Here is a 24,871-nt window from a genome sequence, read left to right as displayed (position 1 = left end):
GGATCTGTACATTTTCTGTGCCAATCAGCAGAGGGATTTGGAGGTTGGCTGGAGGACAAAAACAGAAGCCAGAGCACCCAAGAAGTGTGGGTAGTCAAGGCAACAGTAAAGCACTGCTGGCCTGTGCACCCTCCCACAAATCAGCCATTATGTGGAAAGGTTTCAAGAGTTTATGTCTTTCATATTACACAATGCTAGCTCTAACACATCTAAGACTACAATATATCCATGATGCTGGCAGAGCCAATCATTAAAGTGGAACCCAAAAAACTTCCAGTGATGCTGATCACTGGAAAGGTATCTGAGAGGCTCTAAATGAGAAGTGACTTTCGCTGTGGAGTTTATTGCCTCAAACATTTTCACAAACGTAATACAATTCTGCACACTTCAGCAAAGCTAGCCCTACAATTTTATTAAAGAATCATTCGTTGCCTTGATCCTTTCTGAAGAGGATCGATGTATATGCAGACCAGAATATTCTGCCAATGAGGAACATTTTTTTCTTGGCTGGGATCCAAGCATCAAAATGTAGGCTTTTGTAGCTGTGGTGAGTAATCTGTCAGCAGGGAAACCATGACAGCCTAGAGGAGGTAGAAAGGAAAAAAAAAAAAATCCAATCACATTGGAAACAGATATTCCATAAAAATAAATAAGGGAAAAAGTATTTTCTAGCTCTGGAGTTTTGTGTTGAGAATTATTGGCCTGACAAAAAGTGCACACTTAGATTTATTTGCTAGAATTTCTGATGAAAAATCAGGAAAGAGCTGAAAATCACTTAGGATGTCCTGTATTGCAACTGATAGATTTTCTCAGTGCAGACAAAATATATTAATGGATGGCCAAGCAGAAATTCAGACAAAGCACACTTAGAGCAAAATCTGAGGCCTTTTTGTTGTGCTATCTTGTATCCTCAGCTTCACCTAGAAAATGAGGTAGGTACCCCAAAAACATACAGGTTTGCTTGCAGACCTTCCATTCAGCAGAAGAAGTTCAGCAGAACTTCCATTAGCATCATCAACAGTCATACCTGAATAAGGACTTGGAAATTTATCCCAGTTTAGCTATACGTTCTGCACTAAAACATGAAAAATCCTCACTGAAATTGAAAGTGTGTCATCTACTCCTCCTGCTTTTCCCCTTATATTCAATACACATTCCAACAAACCTTTCGTATGGCCGTGAAATGAGAAATGGGAACATCAGGTGAATAAAACAGTGATGAAGCAGCTTTGTTGTGCTCCTCATACCTGCACACGCCACAAGCTGCTGTGCTGGCTCAGTTTTGACAAAGTCTTACCTGGTTCACACTGTTATGATTTCACAGCCATGTCTAACTATAAATCATTTTTTTTGGTCCAGAACTGGATTTGCAAGGGCCCTCCATGGGTCTTTCGTATCCCACCCGCACTGCTCAGTATGACAGGTAGACCCAGGCACACAGTGGGGATGGAACACAGCCGTGCAGCCCCCACTGCCACCCATTTCACAGCTGCTCTCAGCCTGGTTTGAAATTACAGCTGAGCAAATAATTCCTTTTTCAGTTTGCTAGGTGAGCTGAAATGGGTAGAAAATAATATATAAACAAAGCCCATACATTTTGGGTTGGTTTTTTTTTTTAGCTTCGTAAGTACGAGTGAGTGATGTGGCTTAATAGCACTGAGGGATGTGGTCAGTGGGCATTGTGATGATGGGTTGGTGGTTGGACTAGGTGATCTTAGAAGTCTTTTCCAACCTTAATGATTCCCTGATTCTATAATTGTGACGCTTCTCTTATCCAAACAAAACGTGTAGCTTGAACCCAAAGTAAAAGCATTTTTTGTTTGTTTTGCTTTTTAGTGTTTCAGGGTAATTAAATACTGTAAAAATTTTTTAAAATATGAGCACTTTTCATAATTTTAAGGCTGAAGATCATGCATGGAATCTTTGAAGAATTATTTGTCAATAATTTTAACTGTGTCCAAAATCTGAGGTTTTGGTACATACAGTACTCAACTACATATTCACTTGGAGCACACCCAGAGTTCAGCTGAGAGCTATGATTATGCCATTTCCATTTTGTTTTTTTTCCATCTCAAAGTTTTCACTAGCTTTTGTCAACATGATGGTTCTAAAGCCAGCAGTAAATAACAGGCTACTGAGATCTGGAAGTGGTTTTGTGACATTCCAGAAATGCTGTGAAAAAAGTTATGGCTTGTGTTAAATGTCAAGTGTACCCTGATGGTTCCCATGGATCACACAGTGTCACCCATACCATAACTTTGCAGGCTCCTTCAGAGCTTTGCTCTTGCAGTGCTTTATCAGGGAAATTTCCTATTGTTTTCAGTGGAAGTATTCTTGAGAGAAAACTGCAGAATCTCTAGCACTGTCTTCTCCAAGTGCTTGGGAAACTGCTGTTTGTATGTCCAGTCCCTGGGACCTCAACTTTTCACATGCTTTAAAATGGAGCAGCTAAGTTCATTTATGTAAACCCAGCAATTCAAATACAAAAAAATAGTACTAATAAAATTCAGTTCATATTGAAGGTTTGCCTTAATGATAAAAACTGGAACAAACAACTGCAGATTATTATCAAAATAGATCATATCTGTGTCCAGAAGTATTTGTTCTACAAGTGTATGTTGCCTACAATCAATACTGTGATGTACCGTGGAGTGCATTCAAAACTTATGCACTCATATTTAGGGTTTATTGAAGGACCATACTGCGTGCAAGTCTGTAGTGTAAGGCAGAACAGAAGCTGACCCTAACCTCCAAATATATATATATATATATATAATTATTTTTTTACCATAATTGTCCATTTTCTGTTTTCTGCCTCCTGGAAAACCAGTGATCTTGGAGAATAAAATACTTCATCATCAACTTCTTCGGGTTTTCTGGGTAAACAATGTAAAAATGTCCAGTTGGAGGCAGCAGATTTCACAATCTGTAGATCAAGGAGAATAAAAAATTAAAGAAATATGCTAGTAATTAATGAAACCTTTAACTGGTAAAAGAGTTAACAAAATTTATATTATCTTCCACTCTAGTGACTTTGAAGATGAACTAAGAATAATTCTGCTGACTTCAAAAGACCTGCTCATATGTGAATAAGAGGGGAAAATCCCCATTTAAGTCAGTAAGAGTTCAATGCTGACTTCACAAAAGCCAAATTTTCACTCCTATTTCTCTTGCTCCAGTAGTAAGAAGTAAAAACCCTGGTGACCTCGTGGATCAATAAAGTGCAATTTATATTCAAGTGCCATACAATAATGTCATACTATTGATAATTCCAACGAGAGCACATTAAACCATGATTTAAAAGGCTGTGATATTTTTTCTTTTGATATTGTTCCTCATAACACAGTGATCTAATATCAATGAACAATGAAGTTTTAAGCCAGTTCAGAGACTTACTCATTAATAGTATTTTATGAACTTATGTTAAAATACAGTGAATTAAACCAGTAATTCTATCAGCAAGGAAAATGTCCTTTTTATCTTGGATGATTTACGACTTTACATTTTTTCTGCTTTTGCTCTGACAAGCATTTCAATGAGATGATTTTTAAACATATATAATCAGTGCTTTATACACTGGCAGACGTACACAACATTGCCTGAAACGCTGCCCAGGTTATGGACTTTACGACAAAATCTGTGAGTTGGTCATCCTAAGTAAAATACAAAGAATCTTTTCTGATGCCAAACAAGAAAGAAGTAAAGGATTAGCTAAACCTGCACTGGTCATGTTCTGGAGCTAGATCTCATTGCAAAGCTCTGAGAGAGGCTAGGACATGTGACATAGATAAGTTAGCTTTGTTATTTTTGTGTATTTTCTGGCTGAAGTGGTGTTTGCATGTGGTTTTTCTGCAGCTCCCTTCAAAGAAATACCAAACCCACGTTTTGCTGATGTTGATTCTTACAAATCTGTAAAAGGATGAAGCAAAGATGTAATCTGAATTATTACCTGCATCGTAATCTGATAACCTTGAAATGCCTTCAGTCTTCTTCTCTTTTCTTCTTCTTGCCCCATGCTTATCCATGTATCCGTAACTAAGACATTGGCAGTGTTTGCAGCTTCCAAAGGATCTGTGGTGAGAAGCAACCTGGTACCATACTAATGTGAATAAAATAAAGAAGATCAGGAAATCATGAAGCTTCAATTATAGCAAAAATAAACTATTTAAACTACCATGCCAGGCTGTTTATTAGGGTCATACCTCTTTGGAGTACTGCTCAGTTATTTTTGTTATTCTGAGGTCTGGCTCAAAGCCCTGCCAGAAGAGATGATAGATTACACCATGGAACATGTGTAAGATCTTTAATGACCATTAACACTAATTAGGAACATACTGATTGAAACATTTTCTGTCAGAAGAGACTGTCTTTCGGCACTGTAAAGCTTCAAGAAATTAGGTAGACTTCATTGCAAGTTTACTTTGGAGATAAACTGGTGGACATTATTCTGATAATGTAAGGAAAATATATGTCAGTGGTTACAGAATACAATACCTATGCATGGTTTAATTTTTTGCTCTAAACCAATTCTTTGTTTAATACTCTATATAGCATTACAATGCAGCATTCTAAAAAGCTGCACCATCAATTTGAACCAAGACGCAAAACTTCTATCAGTCACAAATGGCTCTCACATTTGTGGTGGGAAGGGGATTTTGGTGCCTTTGGAATATTTTCTCAAATTGAATGATCATCTTCTGCAACTTACAGTACAGTCGAGAATTCTCCTCACTCCTTCTGAAGTTGAAGTGAGAATTACTCCTGTTTTGCATCAAAACAACTGAATCACGATTCTGAACCTTGGTTCTACAAGCTGACACTTGAGATACAAACACTGCTAAGTGAGGCCCTTGGGAAGCATCGAGCTGGCTGAGATGGGATAGGCAAAGTTTGCCTTAATTTCTCCATGTGTGCAGTTTTCATACCTTGGGAGTTGCAATGTGGAGATGCATTCCCAGCTTTGCAGCACTTGTCATGATGGAGTGGAGGACATTGTTTCCATCCCCAATCCAAGCAATGGTGAGCCCATTCAGACCACCATAGTGCTCCTGCCAAAAGAGTCACACATTCCTGGTGTTATGTCCTAAGAGAACAGAGCAAGGCGATGCCATGGGGAGGAGTGGTTGGTCAAATTGGTCTGGTGCTAAGACTGACTGTTTCAATGCTAGCTGCTGTTAATATAAAACCACAGGTTTAATTGAACCTGCTACACACACAAGATGAATGGTGAGAGAATGCTCCCCATGTCTCAGAAGAAACGCTGCAGCTTTCTCTGATGAAGAACACATTGACATGTACGCTGTATGGTGAGGCCTAGGCTGGGAGGCACAGCAGTAAATTCAGCACTGAAGTGGTATAGCTATGGCTTAGTGCTCGTAAATATTGGTGAACATTAGAAATTCAGGGGTTTGCTCTCAGCTGTACAGCCAAGGAACACAATGATCTTTAGAGTGTGTATATTACCCTCACCTGAAACAGCCCCACAGTGTCGGCTGGAGCTTTGCCTAATGTCACTCACAGCCTGTACATGTATGGCTACTCTGGCTCTCAGTCACCAATGGATAAGGCCTAAGGAGGAACAAGAGTAACAGCAGCTCGTATTTCCAGACGAGGATAATTTGAAGCCTTTCAGTAAGGCTTGTTCTGTATATGCACATTTACATGTACTTAAATTAACATCAGAAACATTGTGAAGATATAACCAAATATTTCTATATACCTGGCTCTGTACTACTCCACCTCAACTTGAAACACTGAAGGCATGATGGAGAGCCTTTTATTCTTAGCTCAAAATCGGGCCATGAAACTGTTGCCTTGTATGAACTGGAAGCCAGACAGTGTTTCAGCACTTTGTGTGACATAGCTCAATGGCTGTCAGCTGGGATAAGCATCCACACTGCAGAGCTGTAATGACAGGTTACCTTGCAGACAGACTCAGCAAAAACGCCAAATGGCTGAACAAGAAGAGGGCTGAAACTGCACTCCCCTCTCCTGGCAGCAGCTTCTCCTGAACAAATAGCTGTGAAGTTGTTCCAGAACAAACTTACTGTCAATTCTGCCGGTCTTAAGTCAAAAATAGTAGCATGTGAAATATTTAATGACATTAAATGTAGTTGAGATCTACATCTGAGTCCTGTGCTGCCTGCAGTTTAACAACTAAAACTATTGTATGGTAAAACAATAGGTTTTCTTCATTGACAGGTTATTAGACAGCAACAGTCTAATGGGCAGAGCTGTGATGCAGGGGCATTCATAGGAGAGAACAGCAAGACCTTGTGGTCATGGAAGCTGTGATAGCATAACAGCTCTGCAAGCCTTTATGAATCTTTCAAAATCTTTCCACATCTCCTATCAGTGATGCTCCTAGGAGAAGGCAAAAGTAAGGCATTTGTTTAAGGAGTTGTTTCCAGCTAGGGGTTAGCGATAGCTGAGACACAAACCCACAGCCAAGAGCAAATGAGACAACCCTCAGTTCTTCTGATCTCACTGTTTAAAAATAGGCATCACAGCCTGTAATGCTCAAAGCACTGAGCAGTGAGTCACAAATATATGGCTATGTTAAATAACCTCCACCTTATTACCAGCTGCTACCCTGAATTAAAAGAAGCACAATGCATATTAAATACTTTTCTGTTTTCCCAAACTACTAGCTGTTATGGATGAAATATGAAGAACTGAAGATGTCTGTGTAACAACCCTCAAAATCTGTACTGCAAACTGCAAATCTACAACTGCAGTGACTGCTACACAGAGTGTGCATAGCTGAGCTAATCATAATGAAGATGTTTAGCTAATGGAGAAAGTCATAGCCCAGGCAGAGTCAAGCTGTGTGTGTGCTTGTGGAGCCTATTTTACATCCCATGCTAAGCTCTCTGCTGCCACTGTACACTGCTGCTGCAATTCCAACCTCTTCATTTGAAGTCAGCTCACTGTGACTGTGACTGTGATGCTTATCCTCAGAGCACACATCCTATATTGCATACATCCCCAGCTACCAAGAACATGAGAAAGATAAAATAATTGTACTGGCTTAAACCAGGAGGCTTTAATGCAATACAAAAACTGCTGTATATGAGACTTACTTTTTGTTTTTCTATTTTACAGTATAGATTTGTTCAACCACACAGAGGAAATCCTGTTAAAAGAGTTTTGCCATGACCCTAATGATCCAGGTTAAGCCATAATCTGTACAATACATTCAGATCACCAGAGCCTCTGAAGATACTTTTCCCTTGCATCACTCCCAAGGTTTTCCAAACTGTGTTATACTGATATAGGCATTTTACCTTCTTGGGTGCTCTACACTTTCTCTTCATTTTTGTAACCTGACTTTGAACTTCTAGTAATGCCACACAGAAATATTTAGAAGTTCTGGAGCTCCTCTCCCTTATGAATGACTCTTCAGCAAGCTGGTCACTGTTGATGAAGTGGAAAAAAACTTGGCTTTGTTAATCTCGAGGAAAATCCCTGCTAAATAATTAATGCCCATTTTAAAGTCAATTTTCTCACTCTCACGCTTATTCTACTGTGTTTCATTCCGTTCTTAACCATAGTTGCAGTATATCAGTGTATCAAATCGTGGGGTAAAAATAAGCATGCTCACTGTTGTATATTTAGAGAAGACTAGTTTAATTAATGAGGGACTTTCATGTCTGACTCCACCTGGAATTGCTTCCAGCTGGACTGAAACTGACAATATTTTAAGTTATCTCTGAAACATTTGGCTTCAGCAGTTGTAACGACCCTCAATTAAAACAAGCTTTTGAATGATGAATCAATAATCTGTCAAAATATTTTAATGGAAAGCTTGTCAGAGCTTTAGCCCTTTGGGAGACATGTATGATCCACTGAATGAAAAATGGGGCCAGGTCTGTTGGCTCTCAAACTGAGCTGAAGGCAGATGCTGCGTCAGTTGTCTTATGTATTCTTAGCTTGGTGTTTGGCACAGCATACTCTAGAGAATCAGTCTGGATCTTAGTTGGGATTCCTAATTGTGAGAATAATTATGATGAATGGTGATGAATTTGAAAACTCCATTAACTAGAGCTCTTTGTGTTACAGCTTGAGAAAAGGCTGAGAATGTACGCTATCTTTCTTCAAACTGGGCAATGCTGCAATTTGTGACAGTATTTAAAAAGGAACCATTGATGTACTTATTATGTTAAATGTTTCTCCATGCCAACCATTTCTTTCTGAAAAAGAAATTTCCCTTCAGACCAATGACATAAAAGCTAGTGGCATACAGATCCACTCTAATTACCAGTCTGGCTGTCCTGCATTCAGCTACAAGTTAGCTGATTTGGCCAGTGGCATTAATATCAATTGAATCAATGTCAATGCATGGTGTGTCCCCAGAATACAAACTGTGTGATGCTGCAGGCCAGCCAAGCTTTGCAGAACAGAAATTGTGAGTCACAGGTTCTGCCCCGGAGACAGAGTGGCAGCAGGCAGGATTGGGAAGCAACTGGTTCACCCCTTCAGCACAGTCACAGGCATAAAATGACTCTCCAGGTGCACAGCAACAGCACATCAACTCATAAGCTTTAAGAGCCACATCCCCACACTCTCCCAGTCAGGTTGCAAAATGTTCACAACCATTTCTAGTGGGCTATAACTCAAGAGCAAACTCAGCACAACCAAAAATTTTAGAAAGCAATAAGAGGTATGGTAAGGAAAACATCCATGGGATTCTAGAAAGCACGTGGCAAAATTAATGGGATTTAGGAAATGGAAGAATAAAAATGTGCTAAACATGAAAAGGGTCAGTGTGTACGTAGAGCTCCAGTAAGAAATACAGGGGGATAAATAAGGAAGAGAAAAAATTACATTTGGGGTAGGTACTGACAGCACAGAGGGATCAGATCCAGATCCAGGCAGGAAAGAACTGAAGAAGATAAGGAAGAGATTTTTGAGAGAAATAAGCTTCATAAATTCTGCAGTAACATGTAAATTTGGGGCTATCAGTCTGTGTCACTATTGCATTTTGCATGTATGCATAAATCAAATAAATTGCCTTTGCATCACAGAAAAGCAGTCCAAATGTTATATGTGAACTTCTAACTGATTTAAAGAATCAGTGATACTATTCAACATCCCCATGTTAATCTTCTTGCAGGTTGTGCTCAGATAACATCTTTCTACCCTGTAGAGAATCACATGAGAAGTTTGATTGCGTAAGTAACAACCAGACCCCATGACTCCTGCTTCTTCAAGCGTTCATTCTGCTTCTGTGAACTGGTAACGTTCATTATATGGCTGAAATGCTGTTTTACTGCGAGCAGCTGGCTGTAAAACTAGTCTACATCTCAGTGTGCTTTGCAGAAAAGAGCAAAGTTGGCATGCAGTGCCAACACCCGTGGTGTGCTGCTGAGAGGGCCTGCCTCCCCTCTCCTCTCCTTCCTGGATAACAAAGTGAGGGTGGAAAGCAGATCCTAAGCCAGCAATGCAGCACGCCCACAGCAAAGTGGGGTAGCCATGCAGTTGTCCTCTAGAGAGCTCTTGCCAGGAGCTAAAGAACATGATGGAAGGGCCAAAAGTAAATCACTCCTCGAGATCTATGTCTGCAAATGCTCAATTCATCATGATCCCTGTTCACGTTGGATGCTTCTTTTGTTTGAGCACCAACTGTTAAAGTCCTGTTTTCATATCATGTCCAATAGGCAGAAACACTGTTCAAAGACTCCTTCCCCAGTATTTGATGCAATACAGTCACTGCCACTGCTGCCACCCTGGGTATTTAGACCAGGGGAAAATCCAGTTTGGATGTTCACCTGGAGTTTCTACCACAGCCTCCCCATTCCAGGACACAACAGAGAAGCTGAGGATGCCTATCACAGGGCACCTACTCATTCTGCTAATCTCAACAGTTTTCTCCCTGTTGATCACTGGAGAAAGATCAGTGGAGAAAGAGTTCCATCCCTGGAGGGTAATTGAGATGCTCAGCAGTCTCTTTTCATTGACTAGAGATGTGGTACTTCAGTGCTGTAGTCAGTGGCTTGGAGCTATGTAGGATGAAACTACGTTTGTAGGCAGATATCAGTAGTTACGTAGATTATGAGTCATGATTATGAATGAAATCTGCTTTTCATAATTGTGAAAATGCTAATAACCCAGGGGTAAATGCTAATAACCAAGGGGTAAATGCTAACAAGCAAGGTAAGATAGAAACCTCCCAAAACACAGCCGTAATGTACTCCTGGTTTATAATTGCACACAATGTTGAAATAAAAAGATGATACGTGGTGTTTGATGATGATGAATTTCTCATTGTGGTTTACCATCTTACATAGTTGGAACAGCTCACTGAAGTTGGCTTAATAGGATCTCCAAGATGTACCATATCTTGAGGGATGCAAAGCATTTTAGTCTCAATTTTACTGTTTTTTGCTGGTCTCTTCACTTTTTAGCATTGAAAATTGTAAGACAAGCATGAATCAAAGTAACGAGAAGTAATTTTCTCTAAACATATGAATGTTTCTGTATTCACAGTTTAAGGCATGAATAACTTGTTATTTCTACCACAAGATCTTTTCCACATACCAAATGTCCCATAGCGGAGCTGAGAAACACAGCTGAATGAATCACAAAATTATCCCAACTGTCCTTTTTTCAAGCAGTATGATTTTTGTTCATTCAGAAAGTAAACAAGGTCAGAAGAGTTCATCAAAATTGTTAACCAGCCCTGTAGTACACTAGTCTGTTTTAATAAGCTAGTTCCTTGATTGATTGTAACACACCGTTGTCCTTCCATTCACAGATAAACATCTGGCAGTCTATGTGTAAAATGCTATCTACATGCAAAATGCTACATCAAACCAACATATTATTGGATTAGACCTAAAAATATGATCTTCATTATCTATTCTTTTATGTGAGCAAAGGTTAAATAGGTTTAAGAGCCTGAATATAAGGGATTTGCACTTGTAACATTAATTGGCTTTTGGAAAAACAAGTTTGATCAATTTCCTAAAATATGGATAACGATTCCTTTTGTTCATGGGCTAGGGCAGAATCAAGAGTGAACTACTGAGCTTTTTAGAGCCAGTGACAAAATTCCTGTTGGCATTAGTTGAGCCAGCATCTTGCCTTTATCTTTGTGTGTAGCCCTCCCTGCAAATTTTCTGAATTGCAGCCTAATTCCAATGAAGTATTTAATTTTATGCTTAACTTCAGTCCCACTACAGTTGATAGAGCAAAGTAATTGTTTTAAATTAAGCAGGTTCTTAATTACATTCCTGGATAAAGATCTCTTTAAATAACAAGTGTCATGTAATTACCACTTAAAAAAACGTGCCACTGAATAGTTTTGAACCCGATTTTTCCAGCGATGTTAAGCAGGAATTGTATTGGTACCTGAAGGGTTAGGTAATCAGCTAAAATCTGGAGAGGATGGTATAAATCAGACAATCCATTGATTATTGGAATCGTGGCTTCTCTCATCATTAGGTCCAGATCATTATGCTTATAAACTCGAGCCAGGATTGCATTTGTCATGCTGGACAGCACCCTGGGGGATGGCAGAAAATATCCAAGTCAAACATAATAAATACATCCCCAGTGCATCCTTCAGAATGCAGCATATAAATATTAATGAAAAGTGGTAATGAATCAGAAATGTTCAGCTGTCTGAATTATTTATGATGCCCCCATAACACACTTAAATGCAGATATTTAACAAGCTGCAAAAAGTAAGCAGTTTTTCTTATTAAGAAACTATAGCAAGTAAATGAAAGCTCCTGATATTTCTTCTTAGCTTTTGACTGTAGCTACAGATAGAGCATCAATAAATACTAAGGTAAATGAACTAGGATAAGAGATTGTGCAATATTGTAATATTTGAAGAATTTGATAAGTTTGAATAAGATTTCTTGAGTCTTTTACCAAAGGTAAAGATGTTCTGAGTGTGTCTCTGTATGATATCTTGACCTTTGTGAGGATTAGGACTACGGATTTGTCTTAGATTACCACAATTACTTACTGATCTTAACAAAGATAGAAACAGAAAGCTGACAATACCAGCCTGTTCTTCCTCCTATCTGCAGAGCTGCACACTGATACACATGGTCTCAGAATTACAGTAATGTCTGAGTTTGAAATTCAGTATATGGATAGGGACAGGCAGGAGTCACTGTGACACTCTGGCTTTAGCCTCATTTGCCAAAGTGTGACAGACTCAGAGATTAGCATGGTGGATTAGCATAGCATACTTAGTGTGCCCTGAATTCTTTAGATAAATTAAATATGGATAAGGGCTCTGCATTTCTCTGCATTTCTGTTTTAATCAGGCCCCGAAGCATGACTTTGAAGTAGCATTTTGTGTGCGTTAATGTTATCTCTAATAGGACCTTAAAACAAAAAAAGGAAGAGACTGGATAAGAGAGTGTGAAAAAACACTGCAGTATCATTTTCTGACTAGCCAGAAAGGATTCTGAGATCTCCTCTTGTAGAAATATAGCTTTTAATGGCACGGCCTTTACACACACACATCTCCTGATGGAGTAAATCAGTAACAATTTTTTTCTACTGACATCAGTCATGCCTCATACAAGCAAACCTCTTATAAAATGTTACAAGATTCCATGCAGACCTCTCTCTGAAGACTGCTGGTAGCAGCCATGAGTGAAAAGAAGAAACTGAACAAAGTATTTACTGAAGGTAAGCTATCGGAATGATTGTGTGACTGTTTCTCTTCTTAGCTCACAAGTGCTGTCATTTTTATTTGTTTATTCTAGCTTGAAGGATGTGACTGTGGAAAACCTAAACTAGACATCAGAGATGAGATGTGTGGCCCATGTTGTTACCATCTAATAGGTGGCTAACTAAACAAGGTACACTTAGTCCTGCATCATACAAGAAAAAGAGGCAATTACATTAGAATTATCTTGGACGTTTTTAGGTCTGCTGACTCCTATCTTACGACAGATAAAGTATTTTAAGATGTCCAAGTAGTGAACACTGATGGATTTTCTTCTTACTCTAGTAGCTACTAGAACTCTTGGATTCTTACTAGCAAGTTCTCAGTCTTTCTGCCAGCATTTCTAGATGTCATATTTTATAGTAGGAAGTCCAGGTGGAAAGTGAGTTAATACTATGCAAAATCAAAGCCAAATTCAACTCAGATAGAAATCAAACCCTCATCTAAGGACATGAAATCACTTGTAATCAAACAAATTTAAAGGAAACCAAGGCAGGGATTGTACAGGGAAAAAAAAGATGTGGCTAAAAAAGTCTTTAGAAAAGATGAAGTTTTGGAAGGTGAAGAAGAGGCTTATTAGGTGACTATGGATTTGATGGAGTTATCAAGGTTCCTGTATTATCATTAACTACAAGTCTCTCCTCTCCTCTCCTCTCCTCTCCTCTCCTCTCCTCTCCTCTCCTCTCCTCTCCTCTCCTCTCCTCTCCTCTCCTCTCCTCTCCTCTCCTCTCCTCTCCTCTCCTCCTTTCTTTTTCTTTTCTTGCAAGATCTTGAGCCTACAAACTTAATCCTCAAAATCCCAGAACTTGGAAATACATGAGTACATTGGAATGCTGCATATGAATCTTTTCAAAATAAGTTTCATTTCTACCAATAAAAGCTGTGAAGTTTTGCTCAATATCAGTTAAGGATTTCAAAAATAAAGGCAGTAAGGTCTTTCAGCGTGGTTGTCTCTGTTTTTTGTTTGTTTGTTTGTTTGTTTGTTTGTTTTTAGCACAGCACTGTGATTTTAGGGCATTTGCATTCATTTGGGGTAGAATATTCCTATCCAGAGTTTGGAGTATTCTATGTAATTTTTGAAAGTATGTATTAATTCTAAAGGTTTAATTATCTGAAAAAACTGTTTCATTGTGATTGACAGTAGTAAAGAGGCATATCCCCATAGATTCAGATGTTCATCCCCTAATTATGCTCATGGGCTTGTAAAATCATCCTAGGAGTTCTTCAGTACTGAACCTTATGGCCACTGAGCTATCATGGTGCACAGTGGAACTTCTCAGTGGAACTTCTCTACAGTAGAAAACACAGATACAGTACTTAGGTATTTCATTTCACCTAGGATATTAGATGTGCTAAACAGCACTGAAAAGATACTTAATGGGTGGCAATTGCTACTGTGTTGGTATACACATAGACATCTTGTGAAGTATGGAAAAGCTGTATCATGACCATCTAATAAACGAATAAAATATACTCACAGAAGAAATGCTTTCCACTCTTACATGCAGCAATTATGATAAAAACTGAGGACTTTTACGAAGTCCTGTGTGCCCTTTGCTGAAAGTCTCAATCTTAAGTACTTCTAAGGCCTTCAGAGGCCTAGACACAAAACCATAGATATTTGAAATACTCTCTGGGGTTACTACAAGCATTCTTTCATCATTCTCACCTAAACTGAATGAGGATGGCATGTCATCCTTCATTCACATGAAATGCCAAGGAATTAATAACAGATTGCTATTGTGGGTAAACTACTCAGTCTTGGCTATGCAAAGTCAACAATAATTCTTCTAATGAGAGCAGGAGTGAAGCAGAGTACGTGGGGCTCTGTAATGACTTTGGAAAGCCTTCACTCCACTGCAGTACACAAGTGATGTGACTCAGCAGAGAAGCAGAATCCCTAGGTCAGGATCTTGAAAGAAGCTTGATCTGGAAGAGGAAGCTGTCCCAGAGAATTTGGGGTGAGGTCTTGCATGGAAAGTTGGTATTGCAAGAATCTTCTCGACAGAACGCAGTCTGCTCTGGAATGGCTAAAAGAGTGCTTCTTTTTGCCTTATTTCTTGTGTTTCTCATCTTTCTCCTTTTCATGTGCACAAGCAAAGATCATTCAAGATACTGCAAACCAAAGACTTACTGGCCTTTTATTATCTTATTTGAGAAAAAAGAGTAAAAATTCGCCTACAAAAAATATGTCCTTCTGTGAATCAGAAGACGGCTGGATTTGCCATAGCATTGAGGTCTGAATAGCAGAGAGCATTCAGACAACAGTGCTGCACATCTGGTAGGATGGTGCTTGGTGAAGTTGTAGGGCAGCACTGTATAAGGACCCTGACCACATCCTTCCTCTTCCTGAAGGTTTGCTTGATGGTGCCCAGGGTCCAAGAGATGAGATCGGCCCCTCATTGCTCTGATATTAGAGGGGATGGGTTGACAGTCAGCACTGCCAAGAGCTTGCTCACAATGCAGGCTCTACCTCTTCTGTCCCAACCTCCCATCTCCCTGTTACTGCACTCTATCAAAATCCCCTCTTACCCTTCTCTGCCAAGAGACTCTTGTGTTGCAATGATCCAGTGAAAAAGGAAGAAAAGGGAAAATTTTGGAGAATAATATTTACCTACATCACTTTGGGGGAAATATCTTTAGCATATTTTCCATTTGTCTTTAATCGTAACCATTATATATATTTGACTGGAAAAATCCTGCAGTTGCCCTATCCCAGTTGTAGCTGGGATGCTTGTGCTCTGAAGCTTTTGAATGAGACACTTAGATGAAGCTGTAGCTACTCTGCTTAAACTGGGGCAATATGTCATGAAGAATGAAGAATCTCTTTGAAGGAAAGTATTTCAATCCCCTGGCTGTCTGTGAGCTCTGCTGAACTGGCAAGGTGGGCACACTGAGTTCAGACTCTTTGTTTAACTGTGGGTCCTTTGTAGGCTCATGAGTTTCCATGATTTTTCAATCATTATTAAACACGTAGTTACAGAAACAAGGAAATGGGTCACACTTCCTCTGAAACATCTGAATGCTACAGTTGCAGCTGATTTTGGTATTGGCAGTGTAATGTATCTAACAGGAAGTCAGCATGTTTAAGCTCCAACAGACTGAAGTTTTTGACTTTCTGCTATCAATACCCATATGTCCTCCACTTCAATAGTTAAAGACAGGAAAGGAAAACTTAAAATGTTCAAATGTTTTATATTTTTCTTACATTTTCCTTGTGTTTCATCAGAGAAACACATCATTCATCTGGTGTACAGAGCTATGGATTCTGTGAGCTGACCTGTAAATATTTATGAAATTTGGAGTGCTTGCTAACATTTTCCATAAGGAAAATATTATCTTTCAAGAATCTTCAAGACAAGTTTCAGACTGATCAACTATTTCATTAAACATCTGCCAAATATGTAGCAATCAGTTAAATAACATTTACCAACCTTGCTGTATCTGTGAGACTCTCATTAGTGCCCAGGTGAATGTCTTGTTTTGTAAGGAAGGAAGGGTGTCCTCCAAGGAGAGCAAATCCTGTAAGGAGAACAATAAAAAAGAAATTAAGAACCTGCCTCTACAACGAAGACTCAAAATAATTTTCATGCAGTAAAACTCAGCAGGGCATCCAAATGTTTCAAATGCTCAAAGTCTGACACCACGAGATGCAAATAAATAGGACAAAACCACTCAAATATGACGCTTTGCTGAAATATTTAAGCGTGAATTGTGATCTCTGTTAATAGAAACAGCCATTCAAGCTGCAAGACTACATATTGTTGAACGCATCACCATGGCTCCCTGCTAAGTTAGGTAACCCATTTATCATGCTGAATTTCTACAACATTTACATTAATGGACTTAGTGTCACAGAACTACAAAAGACCATCTGAGTCATTAAGTCTAATTCCACATCCTTGCAAAGATGCATCGAGGATATTCACTCGGATAGAAGACTCCAAGTTTCCACACACATCATAACAACCCTAAGCTTGGTCACAAATGACTGAGAGTCTTAAAAAACTGCAGTGTGTCAGAGAAAGATGGAATGATCTCAGACACTGTCGGTATCCTTTCACCCTGCAATAGTAAGGAAATTGTACGGTGAGCCAATGTACTGAATGGATTAGGTCTGAAAAATGAAACACATTCTTGAATGGGAAACCAGGGAAGGATCCGAGCACCATTTAAGAATATAAAACATTTGGTGCAACTTAAAAATTGCCTGATGGATATTTTGGACAGACAAACTTCTCACTAAAGGCAAATCTCGGATTCTGTCCTGACTCATTCCTATTGCACCTCCACAAGAAAGCTAACACAGGCAACCAGCCAACACAGAGAAGCAAAGATCTTTTTTCACCACACTTGAGTCTCCTTGCCCTAGCCTGGTTTAAGTGTAAAGCCTCCCTCCTCTAAAACTCTGTGTAAAGTCCATCGTGTCCAAATACTGAGAGGGTGAGCCATGAGGGGACTGTCTTATAAACTTTCACAACTGGTTTAGCAATGGATCCCACACCTGGGAAAGTACGAAGCAGAGGATTTGAACTGGGCTATAGGTAGCCCTGTAGCGTTTGCTGTGCACTCAGGGATGTGGTGTTAACAAATTTCCTGCTGTTACAAAGGTGGGAAAAAAGCAAAAAGGAAATTGAAAGCTGCTTGGGCTGGTTGCAGCCATCAGATGGCACTGAAGACATCGTGAGGAGTGCAGCTTCAACAAACACGTTGTTGAAGGCTCCTGGAAAATGATTAAGTCGATCCTGCAGCCACCCTTCAAAGAATGATCAAACCAGTAAGGAACAGGGGAGCTTTCAGAGCTAATGGCAAGCGGTGAAGCTCAGACTGCAGGTGTGGGCCCTGCTGCTGGGCCCCGAGCACAGAGCAGCCCTTATGGCATTAAGTGCTGTGTGGGCACCAGGGTTGAGGTGAGGTGCTCCGTTTTGGATCAGTTCAGTCTTTAAAACGAATACCATCAATTCATTGCCTTTTGACTGCCTCTATTTCCTTGGAAGTAGGATTAAAAAAAATAATGATGGTTCATAACCCCACCTGAAGGGCAATTCTCTGCTCCATCCAGCCAATGTACACTCATTCCAGTGAGTGGGCCTGCCCTTAATTTCCGTTTGCCATCATTAGAGATTGTCCCAAGTTTCAGAGAGACCAGATTCAGATTCAGAGAACTTCTAAGGTGGAAGAAGTTTTTCACACAGAGGGTGGTGACGCACTGGAACAGGTTGCCCAAGGAGGCTGTGGATGCTTCATCATTAGAGGCATCCAAAGCCAGGCTGGATGTGGCTCTGGGCAGCCTGGTCTGGTGGTTGGTGACCCTGAACATAGCAGGGGGGTTGAAACTAGGTGATCATTGTGGTCCTTTTCAACCCAGGCCATTCTATGATTCTGTGATCCTGTGATTCTTAGACATTTCCTGTCAGACTTCGTATGCCTTTTATTTTCAAAGTTCTATGTGATTATGTCAGTGATTTATATCATGAAGTTCCACACAAGACAGCAGCTCTTCACTTCAGGCTTTTAAATAGGGATGCTTCAATAGGTGTTTCACACTCTGGGCAGACTCCCAAGGACTCATTGTATTTTTCTGTAAGTGATGCCCAGGCAGAAAAAAAAGGAATCTGGACATTTATTCAGAACTGCAAGATGTCAGGCAGCCTACTTGGAGCTACCACCTTGGGTCTGTATATATAGCAAGGTCCTAATGTGTTGGTTTTCTGTTCATGAACTGGCCATCTGTGCAGGGCCCGGGAACGTACTTCCATCCCAGACTTTCCATCTGGAAATACAGGAGCCTGTGCTCTAGCTTTGTGTACAGTTACAGGAGAAGAATCTGTTTTAGATTATTTCATCCAGATTATCAGTATAAAAAAAAAATAGTTGGTGACTTTTGAAGATATGCAGGCACTTACTCAGCAAATTAGTGCATACTGGAGTGCAATGTAAAACTGGAAGATGTAATCCTCTTTGTTGTCACAATCTGGTGATTCCCAAAGCCACATGCAAAGTGTCATATCAATCCTGATATCTTCAGCAAACTGTATCAGACATTCATACTAGAGAGACAGAATAATTTACTATCTCATTACCACAGGTTTCACTCCTGTTACGTTTTTTCTTTGTTATTTTTTTTTCTTGTTGTTTTTGTTTTTCAATAAATGGACCTCAGGCTGTGGCACATTATTTATCCTACTTATGCAAATTCTTTTATTTAGGTCATCAATTCTGGTGGTTATACAGACCTGAGTTAAACTAAATAGCACTAGTAATTGCAAGGAAAACAAAGCATCCTCTTTATTCCTGTCATGTGATACTATACCCACTGCATTAGAACATGGAAAGTAATGCAGTTATTTCTGTGGCAGTAGCCTTCAGGCAATTATTTCTTCTTCCCTTCATCCCTATGGTAAGAAGAGTGAGCTGGCAGTAGTTCTGCTGAAGCCAGTGGCTGTGAACTTCTGTAAACCTGTCAGAATCTTCTGTATTTTGGTACATGAGGAAAGAAGACAGACAGAGCTTCTCTACCCGCAGTGTTCCATTTCCATTTCTACCTGGTTATGTACTGTCTGCATTCAGCATTTGTGTAATCATCTGGCAGGACTTGGGAAGAGACTTCCACAGAGATCATATGTGGCAGCAATCTCCTAGACACTGCACAGAGCAGATGTTGAAACCAGTGCTTTTCAAGTCTCCTTTAAACTGGAATACATTAATTTTTATCTAATTGTTACTGAGACCTGCAAAGCTTGTTCACATCAATCTGATCACCAGAGCCACGTCCCACAAGTGACCTATTTCAAGGTCTTGAAGGTGCAATGCTTGGGAAATGCTATTTGAGATGACTCCTGGATTCTATAAGCAAACACTCCAATCTGCTTCAGTGTACACTTTCCCTAGACATTAGAAAATTGGCACAAAATTAGCTTATTCAGCTAAAAGGAACATGTGTGACCCTACATTTGTTTTGAGTTATAAATTCCAAGGGAGAATTTGTGTATATTAAAAAGCAGCTGAAATATATAGAGTTTCCATGGACATAAAAAGTTTGAGTCTGCCTTTGAAACAAGCTTTAGGCTTAGAGGACTTAATACCAAATAACTGAAGGTGTGAAGTTAATGTACAGGAGTTAACTCGCATTGAACTCCCTTGTGAGCACTCTCACTCAGAAGCAAATTGGTTTTATTTCATTGGAGAGTAATCCCTCTTGGATGAATTTATGTGCGCTAACTCCCATCCTTAAGTTTATTCATTTGAACTTTCCTGAGCTTCCCTGTTCCATAAGCCTTCAAAACCAAGGACTAAAAGTGTTTGCCTTTGAATACAGAAGCAAGAAGGATAAACAGATTCAGAGAATTCATGTGTACCTGCCCATGTAGGAATATGGCAGGCAGCTGGAAACTGGCCTAAAAACTCCAGTATTAAGAGGTGGGTTGCCTTAACAAAGAGAGAATGCAAGATAGAAACACACTGATAAGTGCTGCTTGATCGGGAGAAATGGAAAGGAAGAAATCCGTATAAAGACCAGGATCCGCAGACTGTGTCAGAGGATATAAAAGCAAATTCAGAAGTGGTTGCAGATAGTCTATATACCTCTTCCTTGCTTTTTTGTTTTTGTTATTTTTTTGTTTTGTTTTGTTTCTTACCTTTTCCCTTACATCTTGTAAAAGAAGATGCATATTCAACAGGTTTTCTGTCACTTAACCAGGGAGAAGCTTCTCCTTCTCCCATTGAGTAAAAAATGCACCCATAAGACAGTCACCAGTTCGTAGTTATTCCTGAATTTCTTGGTGACATGCAAACACATGAATAATTGATTTCAGTGGTCTCATTGACTTCAGAGCAACTTCTATGTAATTAAGGATATGCATGTGTTCCCTGTGTTTGTAAGATTATATCCTAAAAGAATAGTGTTCCACTTCTGATCTTATTAGGCTAATACCCTGGAGTTTCCATCAAGTTATCTTCCTGTGTAGGTAATCATGTTAAATTTCTTCTCTCCCTAATTTACATCAAGGCATTACTATGATTCCCAGTCTAAACACATACTCTGAAACGTGACAATGGTAATGCATAATACATTAGAAAGACATTTGTTAGGGCTTGCACGAGATTAAATTAGTGATGCTTACTAAAATACAAGCTTGCAGATGTGTATCACGGTGGGAAATTACATCAGCAACACTTTGGCCTGTTAGTTTATTTCTGATCTACCATGTTGGAATGGTCTGGTGATATTTCAGAGGCCGATGTTCATGTGACATTAATATGCAAGGAGAAACACAGTTGGCTACCATTCTTTTCCTATATTTGCTTGAAAACTTTAGGCATCTCTTGAGTAAAAAACTGCTAACTAGAAAATTACATAGTGTTTTTAAGTCCATACTCCCAGTGTACAATTTCAAATAAAATGTGACTGTGCCATCCCTCCAATTTACCTGTTTCTGCAGATAATCTTGTTCTTGTGCTTCTCTTCTCAAAAATCATGGCCAACGATTTTCCTTGCATCAAAGGCAAATACTGGACAACGGGAATGGAAGGCATTTCAATTTTATAATCATTACATGATTTCCAGTGTGAAATACTTCTTTCACATATTGATTCAGCATTAGAAAAGTTACACTTGTTAAAGATTAAAGAGAAATAACTAATTCTAATGACAAAAAGCAACTGTACTTTGGCAGATGATTGGAACTAGCATTAAGTAGAACTCTGATGCTAATCTTATTCCTATGCAGAACAGATAACTGTTTTCAATTTCCTACATTTAATGGGGCATATACACCACATGTGAATGGATGGGGTTGGCCAATAACAGGGAGTTACGTGTGCAAAGCTGTTTAATTTTTTTCATTTCTGTAGTCCTCTGTATTACTTAAAGAATACTTCTGAACGTTTTACAGGAAGGTTTTTTTGTTTTGTAGTGTAGAATCATAGAATCACCAAGGTTGGAAAAGATCTCTACGATTATCCAGTCTAACTGTCCCCTATCACAAATATTTCCCACTAAACCACAGTGCATGGTATACAGGATTTAAGAGTTACAGTGATTATATTTAGAGAAAACCATTTAAACTGCTGATTTCCAATATCTTTCAGAACAGTATTTCAATATCTGAGTGACTTAAATATAATTAAAGCATTTTACCTCTCCTTTGTCCTTTATCCTCTGTTTCAAATCTGAGGCCACCCATAGCAAATACTTCAGTTCATCTGCTGTGTAGTTCTGGAGAGTAAGAAAGTCACGACCTTTCAGACAAACATTCATTTGATTTGGTGGCCCATGGCTGTGGCAAAAGAGAAAAAAACATTTTGGCTTCTAACGTGAAATTGTACTCATGCAAAAGTCAATAAGCAAGCAGCTGAAATCTGTCCCACTCCCCTCATTTGACCCAGCTGGATCAGCTTGCTGAATTGCTTTAACTGGCTTTGCTAGCTTTCACAACGTGCCACCATGCAGTATATTGATCACACTGTACTGTAGGCCTTCTGATGTGTGTATGGCCAGACTGTGTGCTGCTTAATCAGACAAAACCAAATGCAGAGCCATGAAATTGCATGTAAGTAGACTATAAACTGCCCTTTGAGGTACAGAACATGGGCAAGTGCTTTGTGGATGGGTAGGACACAGACCACATTCCACTCCCATGTACAAAAATCATGGCAGTCCTATTTATGTTTCTTGATTACTTGAGGGACCTTGGAAGAGGATAACCAAATCACAGAATCACAGTGTTGCTGTGTGCTCTGGCCCTTCTCCTGTCATACCAGAGGCATTCAAAGCATACGCTGTGCATTTACTCAAGGAGTGCACGGTGCCTCCAACTAGATTTATGACTTTAGAATCACATGAAATGGGATGTTGATGATCACCCAGAGTACAATTTCCACTATTTTAGATGAGATGTATTAATAAAACGGTTGAGTCCAAGCTCGTGTTTCCATGAGCTTAAGATAACAGATAAAGTGACTGATTAGCCCCTTCTTTTGCACCATACCGATAGCCATCCTTTGCATAGCACACTTTGCAATGCATTCTTGCTAAAGCTTTGGACAGGTACAAGCTTACTATATTTTTTAAAAGGTAGCATTTTTAAACTGATCAGATGAAATGGAGTACAAACCAATGCAAACATCTGGTTCTGCAGCTACTGGTTCTATATTTCCAGGTGGGTGCCTCTTAAGCTCTTAATCTCAATTACACCACCTACCCACTGTCATCTCCCATTAATTTCTGCACGAGAAGACAGTGAAGCACTAAAACTGGTTACTCTGAGAGGATTTGGAATTATCATCCTTGGAGATTTTCAAGACCTGGCTAAGCAAATCACAGCTGACCTGATCTGCTCTTGTCAGGCTACAGGAACACTGGACTATGGATCCCTTTCTGATCTCTGTGTTCCTATCGTGATTCTGTTTTACTGCTATGACCTTCAGAAATGTGTTCTCTTCCCATGGCCACATCTTCAGAAAGAGGGGCAGAAGTAGACAAATAAATTCCAGACAAGAAGCACGAGACAAGACACTGAAGTTAAAATATAACAGGCAGAAGGTCAAGTAGTTGGCATATTTCGTTCTGACCAGGGAAAGAAATTACTTTGGATTACTGGCATATAGTTTGATAAATATTAGGTTATCTTGTAGGATCAACCACAGTGTGCTTAACTTATAATATTTGTAAAACAGTGATGATAGATAGCTTATACCAATGTTACAATATAGTGTAAAAAATCCCTAAGAATTATATAACTGTTATATAGAAAGCTTAGTAAATCAGATTATTCTATTTGAAATCTAGGTTTACTGCAGTTGTTTTCCATACTTGCCTTTCTATCATCGCTACCAACCAGATAAAGTTTGCACCAATTGCCAGCAGTGAAAATTCATAAATCCACAAAAAAAATTATCACCCAGGCTTCAGGAACTCTTTAAGACTCTCACAGATAAGAACTTGGAAAACATTTTTTTTTTTTTTAATCAGAGGCAATGTAGAAATGATGAATAAAAATGCCTCTACATATTAGGCTGGGTATGTAAAATTCCTGTGTATTGCTTTCTAACACTAATTGTTTGTTACATAATGCTGTTAATTCCATTCTTACTGACACCGACACGAAAATATAGGTGGGTGGAGAATTAGATTTCAAGTCTTTAACTTAATTTGACTCTTGACACGTGACAACTATTAGAGGTGTCTTTCAGAAACACTGTCATATGGGTACTTATCTGAAGCCATGAGGGATGGGCAAGTTGATGCCCTTGAAGAATCAAAAATCAAGTTACATAGACAAGTCTCCTTGGTTACCTGAATGTTATATCAAATAATGCTTTTCCTGCATGACTCAAGTTTAAGTAGAAATAATAATAATTAATAATAAACAAAACAAAACAATCCAAGAAAACACACTGAAACTGAGATTCACCTTGTAGCTTCAAAGAAATAATCTCCTCCCACTACTTGTCAAAAAACTGCTTAAATACATAAGGATTTTCCATACTTCATTCAGATATTAATCAACTGCAGTACCTGCAAGTACACTGAACTCAAGAAGGAACATTCATTCTCAGTGGTGCAGCTAAATCCCATGGAAAGAATTAATAAAATTTCACAAACATTAAAAGGAAAATTCCTCTAGTCTCAGCACTGCTGCCTCAGAAGGAAAGAAAAGGGCACTCAAAATGCTAGAGAAACCTTTATCTGAAACTGTCACTCCTTCGCAAAATTAAATTGCTTTTGTCTCCAGTTTTCTGATTAAATGTCACTAAATGCCAGACAAAACTAGAAGATAAGCTTACCAAAAATGTCGTGGCAGATGCTTGTTGTTCTGTGTTAATCTTGTAATATGGTAAAAATTCTTCAAATTGAAAAGCATCTTCTTGCACAACTTTTCTCTCAGTCCTGTAGACAGAGCTAACAGAAATGAAGTTGCGTGGAGCAGATGAGTTGTGCTGCTGTGCAAGCAAGTGTGGTGCAAAGAACAGACAACCTTATGTTTGATTTTAGCAGTGTGGGCTGAGCCTGGTTGGGGCCAAAACTGAATCTTTCTTTGGTCAAATTCTACAGATAAAGACTTTTCACAGTGACCATTACACAACTCTCAGTTTGTGCTCTTCTGTGTGAAACCATCATATTACCACTGTGTCAATATCATTTTGCAGCAATTTGCTGTTTGTGAAATATTTGTC

General features: G+C 39.1%; 1 protein-coding gene across 1 annotated transcript; it reads right to left on the bottom strand.

Moving 5' to 3' along the window:
- Positions 1-521: 521 nt before the first annotated feature.
- OTC (ornithine transcarbamylase) lies at positions 522-24,558 on the bottom strand. The gene is made up of 10 exons (XM_042868521.1): positions 24,482-24,558; positions 21,834-21,972; positions 21,124-21,205; positions 16,129-16,216; positions 11,353-11,506; positions 4,926-5,048; positions 4,203-4,256; positions 3,950-4,099; positions 2,789-2,926; positions 522-581 (listed from the first exon to the last, which is right to left on the bottom strand). Exons 1-10 carry the CDS (start codon positions 24,556-24,558, stop codon positions 522-524), a joined length of 1,065 nt encoding a protein of 354 aa, XP_042724455.1.
- Between the last annotated feature and the right edge of the window lie 313 nt (positions 24,559-24,871).

Source organism: Lagopus leucura, unplaced genomic scaffold (genome assembly GCF_019238085.1).
Source record: "Lagopus leucura isolate 7727_CA_CO unplaced genomic scaffold, USGS_WTPT01 Super-Scaffold_100001, whole genome shotgun sequence".
Taxonomy (NCBI): Eukaryota; Metazoa; Chordata; class Aves; order Galliformes; family Phasianidae; genus Lagopus; species Lagopus leucura.
Note: the sequence above shows the minus strand (reverse complement) of the source record. Positions and strands in the feature narration are given on the sequence as shown.